Here is a 13828-nt window from a genome sequence, read left to right on the forward strand (position 1 = left end):
CAAGAAATATAGATTTTTTTTAGTTTTATATAATTTTATAGGAAAGAGTTCTCTTATCAAGAAGATTTTAAAGGAACAATCATACGTCAATATTTAATGAACTCATACAATAATTCAAATAGAAGACACAAGTTAAACCATTATTTTAAGTTAAAAAAATGGATATAAAACAAAATTATATGTTTCTCATTATTTTGACAAAATAAAAGTGCATTTTTAATTCATCTTCAATCTCAAAATAATCAACACTACTATCCAAAAAATGGTGTCAATTGCCATAAGTGACAATTTTCCACACTACACGAGTACATAAAACAAATCTCAGATTCCTTACGACGATTCCGACAAAGTCTCGAAGCCATAATGCCGATGCTTTGAGACCTTTTATACCCATAACAACAATGTCCTACAGTGGGTTAGCGGCACAACAATGTCCTACAGTGGGTTAGCGACACCTCATCAATCACAACACCTCCAACGCTGATCATATTAAGTTCAACATCAAACACATAGCGAATCCAAAAGGATAACCGCGACCGCGACATATTCAAAACAAGACAAAAATATTTAATTTTGTTCTAATACCAAATGTAAAACTAATAGGAAAAAAGAATAAGGACTAACCTTCTGTCATTGCCATTGTCACGAGAATTATGGTTTTAAGTTTCAAACCCATAGTCTCTAAACTTGGACGGGAGGCCTATCTGACATTTTGTTTGATTCCGTTTTCCAAACCTTTCTTTAGAACCAACCTGGAATGCAAACAAGGAAAGGGTTGACATCTCCATATTTGATCCAACAAAAAAAAAAAACCTTGACCTTAGTAGTGATAGAGATAGCACAACTGTAGACAGGGGGAGGTGTAGTATAATGTAGAAGAGAGTAGATTTAATATGACTCAAAACACATATCACATGTGAAATTTATAGAGTTCCGTGTCCATCATGTAATAATTTTCATAATAAATTATTGTCAATTATATGGAATTACGATATCAAAATTTATGCACCAATTATATTGAAATAGATTGTAATTTTTCTCGTCATCATTTTCAACTTGGCACTATATTTTACCATTTGTTCATTCGGCTCTACAGATTGCATATATATATATATATATATATATATATATATATATATATATATATATATATATATATATTAAGCTACACTTCGTTTTACGCTTTCGTTTTTTATTTGATAAACTCTTAATGCATTTAGCCATAACATTGTAAATTTAAGAGAGATGTTAACATAGAACCATGTTTTACATCCATTTAAATATGATTTACAGGATTGCTATGTATGTCTATATATAACTATATCAATCAACTATAAAAGTTTTTAAGTTGAAAAAAGAAAGAAGTTATGTCAAATTTTATGAAAAGTATAAACAATAATAATAAAATATCAATACTTATCAAAGTTAAACAATAATAGTAAATGATCAATATATATATATATATATATATATATATATATATATATATATATATATGAAAGTATTTTAAAAAATATATAGCATGTCAATTTTGATATGTGCAAAAGTTGTATTAAATAGTTTTAGATAAATATGAACTTTTTATTTATAACTTAGTATAACAACAGTTTTTAATCAAAGAATGAGTTTTAAAACATTATGATATAATTAATAGATATTGAGTGATGTAAGAGTATTACTCCTCTATCTATATAATCTATATAATGATAATTACAAAGAAATAATTTTAAAGTACAGATGCTAAGAAAATATACTATATTTTAAAATAAGTACATAGATATTTTGTCTAGAAAATAACATAAAGTTGTTGGTGGTGAGAATGGTTGATGATTGCTAGTTGTCACATGTAGAAACCTAACAACAGCATGTCATTTATTTTGGATAGAAATAGGAATGAGCGTGCATGATTAAAAGGACTATAAAAAATAAAAGATTTAATTAGTTTGATGATACTCATTTTTTTTTAGGTGTGTCAGTCTGGTACCTATTTTTAAAAATGTATCAATTGAGTTTCAACTTTGGAAAAAATGTCTCAATTAGGTCAATTTTAGAGAAAAAATCATTAAGATCATTAATTATATTCATGACTTTTACCATTAAATTTTAATATAAATATCAATACTTAATTTTGTTGTAAGTCATTTTAAATATCAATATTGTTAACAGCGTTAATAATTTTATTTATTGAAAGAGACTTAATTGAAGCATCTTTTAAAAAATTAGAACTCAATTGACATAGTTTAAAAAACGGGACACATTCAAACAAAAGTGGATACCATACGACTATTAAACCAAAATGAAAATAATATATATAATTTAGTAGAAGATAATGGTTTTAAAAAAATAACGAGATTCATGGTATTACTATTATATATTTTATTTACTTTTCCTTTAACTTCATTTTTTTCAGTCGATCATTTTGAATTTTTTAACTTTTAATTTTTATTTAATTTATTCCTGCACTCCACGTTTTTCTTCTTGGTACAGAAAGAAAAAAGTGGGCTGCACTTCCCTAGATGAAAACATGAAAGGCCCATAAAGTCAAAAAGCCTACATAACAAGAGTTCATAAATATAGTATGAATATATTTTAATAAAAAAAATTATAACATTAATATAACAATTTTAATTTTGTTAGTTTTATTCAAATTTTATTAACAGTTAATATAATTAAGGACATGAAAGGTTTCTTAAAAAACTAATTACATGTTAACATTAATTATTTTGTTAATTAATATATGAACTTTTATTTTAATATTAAACACATTTAATTACTTTAATAATTATTAAATTTAAAATAAAATTTATAAAATTAAAAATATTCATTAGATTTTTTTATCATACTTAAAATAAAATATATACTAAATTACTTCTATATAATATTTAATTAAATGTATTTGGATTATTATTTTATTAAAATATATACTAAATTACTTCTATATAATATTTAATTAAATGTATTTGGATTATTATTTTATTAGTAAAAGACATTAGAGTGATCTAATTAATATACAATTATAGCTAAAGACATATATGTCATAAAAGACTAATTGTACAGATATCATAAGTAATATTTTTAATTTAATAAAAGATCAAATTAGAAATATTATAATTTTGAACGTAACCGACAGAAGTTAGGTAAAAGATTTATGATTCCCATTTGTCTTCCAGAGGTACAACAAATTATTCCTAATATTTTTCTTTTCATCCCATTAGAAGAGGAACTAAAAAACAATCTAAGGTGTTCTATATTTAGAAGATTATCTATTGGTAATTTTATTACCTTAATTATTTTTAATAATTGTGATATCCTTTCTGAATTTCTTAAAAATAGAAGCCTTACTTCCCTTCTTCTCACTTTCTCAACTTCTCTACAACCAGCAACCTCCCAACCTCTCTTCTCTGCTGCTACCACCTCTTACTAATTCAACCTTTCTATACTCAAATTCAGGAAGGACCAACCCACAGGAACCTCAGCGACTTCCTCCCTCAGCTTCCAGTCTCCTAGGTAGGTCTCCTATTAAAAATTGGGTTCAATTCCAGCTAGAATTCGCTAGTTAATCTCTGAATTTTGAGTCTGATCGTGTAATTCTTCCTTCTCCATGTTATGGTGATGGATTCTCATAGGTTAAACTGAAAACTCTGCTGTCTTGCAAATTGCTTGATTCCACCAAGTGAATTCTTGGCAAAAAGGTAAGGGAAGCTGACTTTTCAACTAAATTTATGTGAATTGTGTTCATGAGTGATTTAATTGTGTGATTGTGTGTTTAATTGGTGTTTGAGACTGCCTGTGTGTGAAATTGGGTGGTGGATGATTCTGAACGAGCCTGCATGTGAAGAACAAAGAGGAATTCCTGGTAGTTTCGCCCAGGCGAGTAGCTCTCACCTGAGCGAAAATACCAGAAGATCACCTCTGTCACTGCGCGAAATCTCGCCTAGGCGAGCTGGAGTTGCTTGAGCGAGATAACTTCTCGTCTAGGCGAGCCAGTTTAGCCTGAGCGAGAGTTCACCCAAGATTTTTTTAATTTGCCACTGTATGAGGTCTCGCCCAGGCGAGAGCAACTCGCCTAAGCAAGATAAACTCTCTAGCTTAGGCGAGACCCTCTAGCCTAAGCAAGATTCCCTGCAGAAGTTAGCTTTCTCACTGTTTTGATTACATGGTGCTATATTGATTGCCTTAAGATGATAATGGTTGATCTTGTATGTGATCCTTATGCATGATAGACAGTGTGATGGAATTGAGTGTGAATTTGATATGAATGAGAATATGTTGGAGTAGGATTTCAAGGAAAATTCTAAGGAAATGGTTTTAGTAAATGTAAGGGCATGAGGACTCATATTGGTGGCATCCTGACGCTCCTAGTAACCATTAAGACTCAAGTAGAGTATGGTGGATTACGTCGGGGGGAGTAGCAGGAGGTCTTGGTCTATGAATCTGATCCGTCATAGAGGTGATGGGATTTACCTTGAGAGTGGTTGGGTGAATACCCCTTGTGCCTTAAACTCTGCAGAGTTTGGGAACCATCTCAAGTGCAAGTCACCGAGAGCTCCATTGCCACTTACATAATCCGGATATCGAGTCTAGAACGGTGTGTGGTGTTATGGTTGGGATTAATTGGATGATTTTGATAAATTGTGTGATAAATTTTTTTTTTCTGCCTAAGTGTAACAATTGCATGATTTGCTCTTGGTTCAAGTTAGCTTACCCTTCTTGTATGTTGTGTGTTCCTTGTGTCTTCTATTTATGCAATGATCGTCCTTATTGAATGGCGTGAGCAGATATTGGTGCAGGTGAGGATACACCCCTCCGGGACAGGAGCTGAGTATGTTAGACGTTCCAGTAGTAGTTGTAGCCTCTTTTGTTTTGCTTAGCTGACTGAGTGTTTTGTAACCCTTTAGTAATGTATGAGCTGTATGTATTGATCAGTGTATGTATGGTTATTTTGAGGATAACTGTATTATACATTATACTGGCCTAGGTCATCATCTGTTTCTGAATTATTGAAATTTAAATGTTTTGTTTAATAGTATAAAAACTATGAAAACAGGATGTTACAATAACAAATTTAGATTCGTTTTTGTACTCTATTTTCACCACATGAATTTGAAAATGGTTAATGTTTGGTTGTGTTGTAATTTTGGTCATATATGGGAAGCATATCCTAACTATATGAATGATAAAAATATTTGTGCACATCTATATGGTCGGATAAAATTCACGATAGATAGTTAGTACTTGCGGTAATAGATATTTTAATATCCGTTCATAAACGGGTCGAGTGCGAATATCAAATTACTTGTACTTGTAAGTATCTATTACGTACAAAAAATTAAAATTAAAATTTAATTTATATTTTATTAAACTAAATTTAATTAAAATTAAAATTTAATTTATATTTTATTAGGTTAAATTTAATTAAAAATAAAATTTATATTATGTTTTTTATAATTTTATTTAAAAAATAACTTAAAAATGAGGCGTTCATCTCTTGTAAATTTGAATGGAGGTGTCTTTTATCTCTTGTAACTTTAATAGATGTCTTTAGTATAATGACTCTTTACAAGATGAGAGATTACGAAATTGAACTTGGACTGTTAAATGAAGAGGAGATAGCTTCTCTTGGAAGAATACCACTTTTAATATCCAAAACTTTCCCAAATATAAGGGTGATAAAACCTTCGAAGCTTCAACCTACACAATCAACATCTCCACTTATTTAGGTTGCTTTTATATTCTTATTCTTTGGTTGATTAAGACAGTTACAACATATAACTCTATCAAACTAAAAAGAATGGAAAAAAAAGAAAAAATAGAACAATAAATAAATAACTTTGATCAAACTATATGTTCATTTTTGTTTTCTTGATTATATAATCTGGCTATGGAAAAAAATACCAATTAACTAATAATCTTTAAAAAAAAATTACTTAGAAGTGTAGAGAAATAAAATTGGAAATAACTGAAATTTTTATTTTTTATTAACTTAAAAATTATATCTGTTAACCTAAATAAAGTTGAAGTTTGATAGAAAATAAGTTACACTTAATAATATTATTACATTCTTGTTGTCCATGTCAAAAATTTAACCTACCTGTTCCTGTCTTGCAACAAAGGAACATCATGGAATGATGAGTCGAAGTCCTCAACCCCTTCTGCAATCTCATTCTCCTCTTTCGATTTCCCCCACAATACACCATAAAATCCAACCACGATTATAACCGCACCAATCAAACTGCAGAAAGTTCATCACAAAATTTTATCACCAAACAGATTCAGCATCTACGATAAGGGGTTCTTTAATCTCAGCCTTCAAATTTTACCTTCCAAGACTTAAATCATCTCCAAGAAAGATTGCACCCATGAAAACGGTGAAGATCATTGCCACAGGACTGAACATAGAACAAAACAAAGGACCAGCTTTAAGGACGCACCATTGGAATAGCAGGTAAGATATCATTGTTGCAACTATTGCCTATTCAAATCACCAACAAAAAATGAGTACAAAATAACACCTTAAACTTTATAACAAATATTTTTCACACCAACCTTAATCAATTGTAGAAGTTAAAATAAAAAACACAAATGTAAATGTATTTCAGTGTTTCATTGTCATTTTCCACCTGATATAGAACGCCAACCAGGCCTATATCGAAGTTGAGCTTCCATTCAGTTGGATCCCTCACAGCAATTAAGGCAAATACTCCACACTGCACGGTTGAAAATAAGAGTTGAAAGAATACAGTCACTGTTACATCAGGGTATTTCTTTGCTACATAAGCCTGAAAATTTAGCACAAAAAGAAAAAGCAAATCAACTGGTTTGATAAAATAACATCAATTTATTTTAATGTAAAGAGTGTTTGATCGAAAGGGAAAAGCAACCTGATATATGTACCACATGGAATTAAAGAGTGAATATGCAATAAAGAATATCCCTCCCAATATCCAATTTAGCTGTTGTGAAAATTGAAGTATTTGGTTAGAAAAGTTGGACGAACGTGTCTTAAAGATGATTGGACCCTTGTACAGTACCACAACAAATGCTCCTGCAATTGATGTTATTGTTCCTAACACTTTAGCTTGGCTGCTTGAGTTCCTCCAATGTACTTCTTCCATCCTAAACCAAACATTTAATTTAGAAAATTGTTACAGAAACAAGTATTCTAATGTTTCCGATTTGGGTAGAACCAGGTCACAATTAGTACAGTAAAAAAATTACCTGAAAATGAGAGCAAGTATAAAAGTGAAAGCTGGAACGAGGCTAAGAAGGTCTGATCCAAGTGTCGGCGAGCTCAGTTCTATTCCAACATAACCCATTGTAGTTGCTGCACTCCTGCACAGTAAAAAGCTAAATCAGAAATTCCTCGTTTCTGAGATGAATGTATAGAATCTGATAATTAACTAGGAAGTGCAAATAGAAAAAGTAACACAAACCCAAAGAATGCAAGAAGAAAGAATTTGCAGAGTAAAGAGAACGTGAGAGGAGGACGTTCTGACCTACTCAATGAAAAATGGGTAAAGATAAGGAGGGTTAAGAGTATTTGTGTTAAACTTTGAAAGAAAAACTGTGTATAACATGTTTGATTCCATGTAAGAAAAAGAGTACCTGTGGAGAAAGAAGGCAAAGGGAAGAAGCAAGATAGTGGAGAGTGCAAAAGAGTAGACAACCATTACATATTTGTTGATATCATCAATCATGGCAACTTTTATGACCACCATGCTTCCGCTTTGAGTTAGCATAGCCACCATCATTCCCACAAATGGCAGTAATTTGGCACTTCCATTCCCCAATCTTGCCATTTCTTTCTAACCCTCTCTCTCGGTCACTCCCACCTTTTCTCTATCTCATTCGTATCTTTCTTTGTCTCACTCAAAATAAATAATCGACCCACTTCGACTTCAACTGAAATAACTGTTAACCAACGTGTCGGCAATATAATTGACTTTGTTCATTTTTAACAAAATTTTCAATTTAATAATAGAAATAATCTTTTCCACTATTTCCCTTACTTTAAGTGTAACTCTACTCGTAAAATCATTCTATAAAGTTGATATTAAATTTTCAATAGACTTTCATACAATGTATTGATAATGGTGATAACAATATCATAATAGATTCAATAAATAATTAATTTTGTTAATATAGACTTTTAAACAGTTCTCGTACCATTTTTAGATGTAAATTTTAAACTTAACTCAAACATAAAAAATTTACTTTTAAAAGTGAGGTTTATACTTTAATAATGTATTACCTATCTTATCTTTAGTTGATGTAGAGTTTTTTACACATTCTATCACACCGTGATATGGTAGTGGATTACATAAAATGCTCAATAAATAATAAATTTCGTTAGTATAGAGTTTTTAAATGATTCTTATATCATATTAAAATTAAACTTTAAACATAATTCATTATTATTAAACAAGTTTATAAAAAATAAATTTTTATTTGTTTCACACTACTAAAAAAATTCATATTTCTTGTCAATTCTGTTTTGAAAATTTTTTCGTAGGAAATTCTTACAAATTTTGTTGTGAAAAAAAAATTGCAAGAAATTGCTACCAATGTTTTTACAAAATATTTTGTATAAAACACTTTTTGCAACAAATTTTGTAGGAAATACTTACAAATTTTATAATTTTGTAGGAAATAATTACCCACGAAGGAGTTGCCTGCCAATTAAGATTCTTACAAAAAATGACAGAAAATAAATATTTTCTTGCAAATTTTCTTAATAAATTTGCAAAAAAAAAATCATGTAATATGAGAATTTTTAGTATTGTCAGTACTATAAACTTATCTTATCTTTTATCTATATTTTTTTTTCTATCACACTACAAAAAAATGTTTCACTGCTAACAAATTTTAATGACTTATGTAGATACTAATTTACAAAATAAAAAATTTTGCTTACTAAAATAGTCACTATTATGAATACAAAATTATAATTGGTCACTAATTATTTAGAGACCAATTCAGAAATCAATTGATTTGGTAACCTAAACCTTGGTAACTAATATTTAGTGATCAATTTCTTCTAGTGACTAATTGTAGGGCCAAGTTTTCTGCCTTAGTGTTTTAAGGGGCTGCCCTTAACCTAATGGGCCTAAAGGCTGGCCCAAAGAGTAAAAATATACCCTAACCTGCCCTAATAGTCCCATTTCCCCTTCACTTTTAGAAACAGTACACTTCGTGCCTCCGTGAGCAGCCTCAATGTTCTGCTAGGGTTTTGCCGTCCACCCCTTTCCAAGCTAGTTAATCGATTTCTTATATTCCTCTCTTCCACGTAAGTAATTCCGATCCGTACTTTTCCTTCCTGTTGGGTCTTCGTATTCTTAGTTAGGGTTCACCGTGATAACACTGTGTGCACTATTCCACCGTTCCTTTCAGCTCCCAGGATCTACGCTCGAAACCGTGGTGCTCGTAGTCTAAGAGTCGAGTTTCTCCGCTAGCCCTTTTAGGTAAGGGAAGCTAGGACCTTCGTTGCTTGTGTTTTCTGCTGTCTTGTCGATTATTTCGCATCTGTATTGATTTGTGGTCGTTGTGCCCGATTTGGATTGAGTTAAGTATGTCCTGGTTTGCGGTTTTGGCTACTGCACGAGAAGACAGTGGCGAGTACTGGTTTTCTCGCCCAAGCGAGCTAGTCTCGCCTAAGCGAGATTATCAGAAGCTTGCCCCACTCGAATTGTCGCCTAGGCGACTTGAGTTCTTTTTGAGCGAGGAGTGTTCTCGCCTGGGCAAGACCTCGCAAAGTTCCCTCTCCCCTCGTCGCGCCCTCGCCTAGGCGAGATGGGACTCGCCTGAGCGAGAAGGTTCCCCTCGCCTGGGCGAGCCTCGCCAGCTTGAGCGAGGCAGCGGACGGGTTTGATGTGGTGGTTGAATGGATCGTTGGTACGTGGTTTTCTTGCATGATTTAAATATTTTACTAGAAGGATTGCTTGATGATGGTATGTTTAATATGTACATTTGAAATGGAGATGGTGTGTTAATTTATTGGGTACGAAATTGGAAAGCATGAGTTGTATAATTGTTGTTTATGTATGATATTAATGTTATGGGAAATTCTTGATTGGTGGGTGGAACATGTATAAAGTATGGGTAGGGCATAATTCCATGACTCTTGTAGTGAGAGATCTTGGTGGCGCCTCATTTGTTGGACGTAATTCCATGGGCCCTCTTAAGGGGAGTTCCTGGTGGTGCCTAGACAAAAGGACGTAATTCCACGGGGGGTCGTGGTGGTGCCTCAAGGCTAGGGCGTAATTCCACGAAGGCCACGTGGTGGTGCCTCTTGTAAGGGTATAATTCCGCGAAGGCCTCGCGGTGACGCCTCACTGCTAGGACGTAATTCCACTGCCACGTGGTGGTGCCTCATTATGCGTATCCGGATAGTCAGGTCTTGGGGGTTTTAAATGATTTTGGTAATCTACGTGTGAATGTCTGCTATCCATGTTTGACTCTAAGATTGCATGTTGACTATTGTGATATAAGGTCTCTTTATACTAGCTTACCATGTTTGTTTGTTGGATTGTCTTTTATGTGGCTCTTCTCTTATTGCGATGATCATCAATCCTATTGATGTGAGCAGATAGGAGAACATCTGGCAGTGTAAGGGAGATGGTACCACTTGATGGACTGGACGAGCATTGAGCCATTATGGGGCCCACCGCTGAAGATTTTATTATTGCTATGTTTGCTTACCTGTATAAGACTCGTACTGTTAGTTCTCTAGTGTTTTGTTTTAGGCCGTGTGGGACCTCTTTTATGTGTTATTGACATGTTGGGGTACGAGGTTCTTCATTATTCCAAACCTTGATACCCTCTGGATGTTATGCATGTGGCGTTTTAGTTAATGGGCTTCAGCTATTTAATTAAGACGTTACACTAATACCTTGACAGTTAAATTCTAGAAACCAATTTAGAGAACAATAATATTTATTCATATAATTGTGATTATTTTAGTTATTTATTTTGTAAATTAATATTTAATTAATCACCGTAATAACTAAATAATTTTTTATTATTATAATTATTTATTAACAAGATATTTTTTGTAGCGTGATATTTTGATAGTTAATGGAAAACAAACGTCGCCTTCACTTGTTTATGCATCCTCTTCCTTGCATCATGGAAGCAAAGGTTCAGTGATCAGGTTCTAGAAATGGGTGCAAAGTCAGATTACAACTACTTTTAGACGTGCTCCATTAATTTTGAAAAAGAAGTGTGATTTTTAGTTTTCATCGGACGCACACCATCTAATTTAAAAGGAGTAATAAAAGCGACAAGTAGTTCGTTACAAATCTTAATCATGTTATTATCAATGTCATAATTTCCATTCTTTTCATCTTTAACTCTTGTATGAATTTATTTAAAGAAAAAAAATCACAGACACCCAAAAAAAAAGTGTATTAACACTTGATATACTTAAAAGAGAGAAGAAAAATATAGATTTATAGATTATATGATGGGATAAGAAGAAAGAGGTAAAAAAAAGTTGAAAGAAAATTAAATAAGTATAGATAAAATCACGATGTACATATCATTGCTCTTACTTTTATTCTCTATCTCTTTAATTACAGAGTTCTCTTGTTTCTCTAATAATTATACATACCTTAAATTTTCCATGTAAATTTGAAGAGATTTATGCGAAAAAATTATGTGATAAATATTCCATTAATATTTATAAAACAATTAATCATAATTAACTATATTTAATTTTTTGTCTGTTTTTCCTTTTCACCGGCAGGGGTGGTCATGACTAGTCAATTTTTATTTATTTTTATATTATATATATATATATATATATATTAATTTTTTTATAATTTTTTAAATTATATGTAATATATATTGAAAATTGATAGAAATTAAATTAAGTATCTTTCTATTTATTTTATAAAACATAATATTTAATGTTAATAAATAATAAAACATAAAATCAAATATAATAAAGAATAAAAATATTTATTAAGATATTTTTTATTTTTTCTCTTACTATATTTTTAAGTTTTTTACAACTTATTATGATTTCACACTTTTACATGTTTCTTTTTCTGTTTTGAAATAAAAAAAAACAGTTAAATACAAATTTATTATTTTTGCTTTCTTTTCTCATATATTCTTTTTCATTCATAAAGAAAAAAAGTAATTTTCTTGTATCACTTAATACTGGAATATTTGTTTAATAGTTAACATTAGTTTTTACCACATGAGCCTTATATTCATTTTTTTATGATTATGGGAGAAAAATGATTGTATTGTGTTTTTTCATAACTATCTTTAAATTGAAACTTGATTGTCATTGATTTTTTTTTTCTTTTAGTGACTTTTAATTTTTTTTATTTTTTAATTAAATTATGATAAATTATTTTTTAATCCTAACTTAAAAAAGAAATAGATATATTGATAAAGAATAGAAAAATAAATTTATTTTTTAAAAGTGATAAAAAGAAAGTTTTTCGTAAGTTTTTCGTGACGATGAAAACAATTCAAATTCAATATCTTATATTTACGTATCATGAATCATGATACAAATGATCATATTGTTCAATTAGAGGAACATACTTTATATTAATTCTTTGGAACGTGTTTATATTTACATCGAAAAATAAATAGTTGAAAATTTTAGTTTTGATTCAATTATTGATGAGTTAAAAAATATGAAAGAACGAATGACAATCTTTTGTATATGTGTGATTTCTTGTGTAGGTACCGTTATACTAAATTATTTATTTATTTTTATTTTTATTTTTATTGTATTAATAACAATAATTAAATATATAAATTTTGAATTTTGAGTATATTATTTTGACTCTCCAAAATTATTGGTCAAGATCTGCTACTGCTTTTCACCCTATCATTTTTCATCATTCAATAAACAAAAACACATTAAATTAAATTTTAGGAATTATGTATAATATTATGACTTGATTACTGTCAAGCCAATAATAATAGATTCTAATTACCAACTTAAAATGATTATATGTTATGTCGAGGAAAGTTTGTGCATTAAAAAATTTAAGAGAGAAAGTATAAAATAATAAACAAATTACTTTTTTTCTATAAGTTAAATTAATTTATACGAGTGGTATATAAATAAACATGTCAAGAAGCAATGTAATTCTTTTAACAAATTAAATTATAAATAAACTAATTTAAACTAGTTTTAATATATAAATAAAATCTTTATATATATATATATATATATATATATATATATATATATATATATATAAACTTCATTCACACGTTTTATTTCATATATAACATTACAAAAAATCAAATAATTTCATTTATATAATAAGTTGTAATTAAAAAATCATATCTATAAATTTAACATTTTCTTAAAATTTAGACTTAATTATATTTTTCTGACAAATTTAGGACCTTACAATTTAGTCCTAATTAAATTTTTATAGTATGATAACTTCTAAAAATTTTATAATATTTCAATTGAATTAGATTTCTCTGTTACCTATATTAGATCACAATTATATGTATACTTTGTTACAAAAACATAGAGTAATGAGAATCTTGTATATAATTTTCTTTTTAAAATTAATGTGAAGTTATAAACTTATAAGGGGTTAAATATGTTTTTATTCCTCAAGTTGAAGTGAAAATTGAAATTAATATCTTTTAGAAATTTTGATTCAATTTAGTCCTCCAACTTTAAAATTGTGTAGTTCTTAGCTAACATTGAAGAAAAAATGTGTCAAACGATGTAAACAACTTATATGTTATCATAAGATGCGATTGAAAAGTTAAATAAACTTGAAAAAAATTGGTTGAAAGGACAAAATTCACATAATTAGATTTAAATTGTAAATTATAA

The 13828-nt window shown here is 29.8% G+C and overlaps 1 protein-coding gene and 1 long non-coding RNA gene across 10 annotated transcripts; one reads left to right on the top strand and one right to left on the bottom strand.

Moving 5' to 3' along the window:
• Nucleotides 1–259: 259 nt before the first annotated feature.
• On the bottom strand, nt 260–7867 carry LOC114173377 (WAT1-related protein At5g40240-like). Of its 9 annotated transcripts, none has more exons than XR_003602499.2 (9): nt 7606–7862; nt 7434–7496; nt 7219–7332; nt 6882–7116; nt 6621–6779; nt 6321–6472; nt 6092–6232; nt 625–752; nt 260–480 (listed from the first exon to the last, which is right to left on the bottom strand). XR_003602499.2 is itself a non-coding variant. In XM_028057734.2 (9 exons), the coding sequence occupies exons 1-9, from the start codon at nt 7797–7799 to the stop codon at nt 5637–5639; spliced, it is 963 nt and encodes a 320-aa protein (XP_027913535.2). In that variant the 5' UTR covers nt 7800–7867; the 3' UTR covers nt 5489–5636. The 9 variants fall into 9 exon arrangements, 7 of the variants coding, with proteins under 7 accessions (XP_027913535.2, XP_027913532.2, XP_027913534.2 ...); XR_003602500.2 differs by having other exon boundaries at nt 262–435; XM_028057734.2 differs by lacking the exons at nt 260–480; nt 625–752 and adding an exon at nt 5489–5691 and having other exon boundaries at nt 6621–6707; nt 6882–6953; nt 7032–7116; nt 7606–7867.
• Nucleotides 7868–9180: 1313 nt separating this feature from the next.
• LOC146888473 (uncharacterized) lies at nt 9181–10845 on the top strand. Its single transcript, XR_014992913.1, has 3 exons — nt 9181–9286; nt 9391–9461; nt 10586–10845. It is a non-coding gene; the product is annotated as an uncharacterized LOC146888473 (long non-coding RNA).
• Nucleotides 10846–13828: the final 2983 nt, after the last annotated feature.

This window comes from Vigna unguiculata, chromosome 2 (assembly GCF_037176805.1).
Source record: "Vigna unguiculata cultivar grain cowpea cultivar isolate G323 ecotype 2 chromosome 2, ASM3717680v1, whole genome shotgun sequence".
NCBI classification, from domain to species: domain Eukaryota; kingdom Viridiplantae; phylum Streptophyta; class Magnoliopsida; order Fabales; family Fabaceae; genus Vigna; species Vigna unguiculata.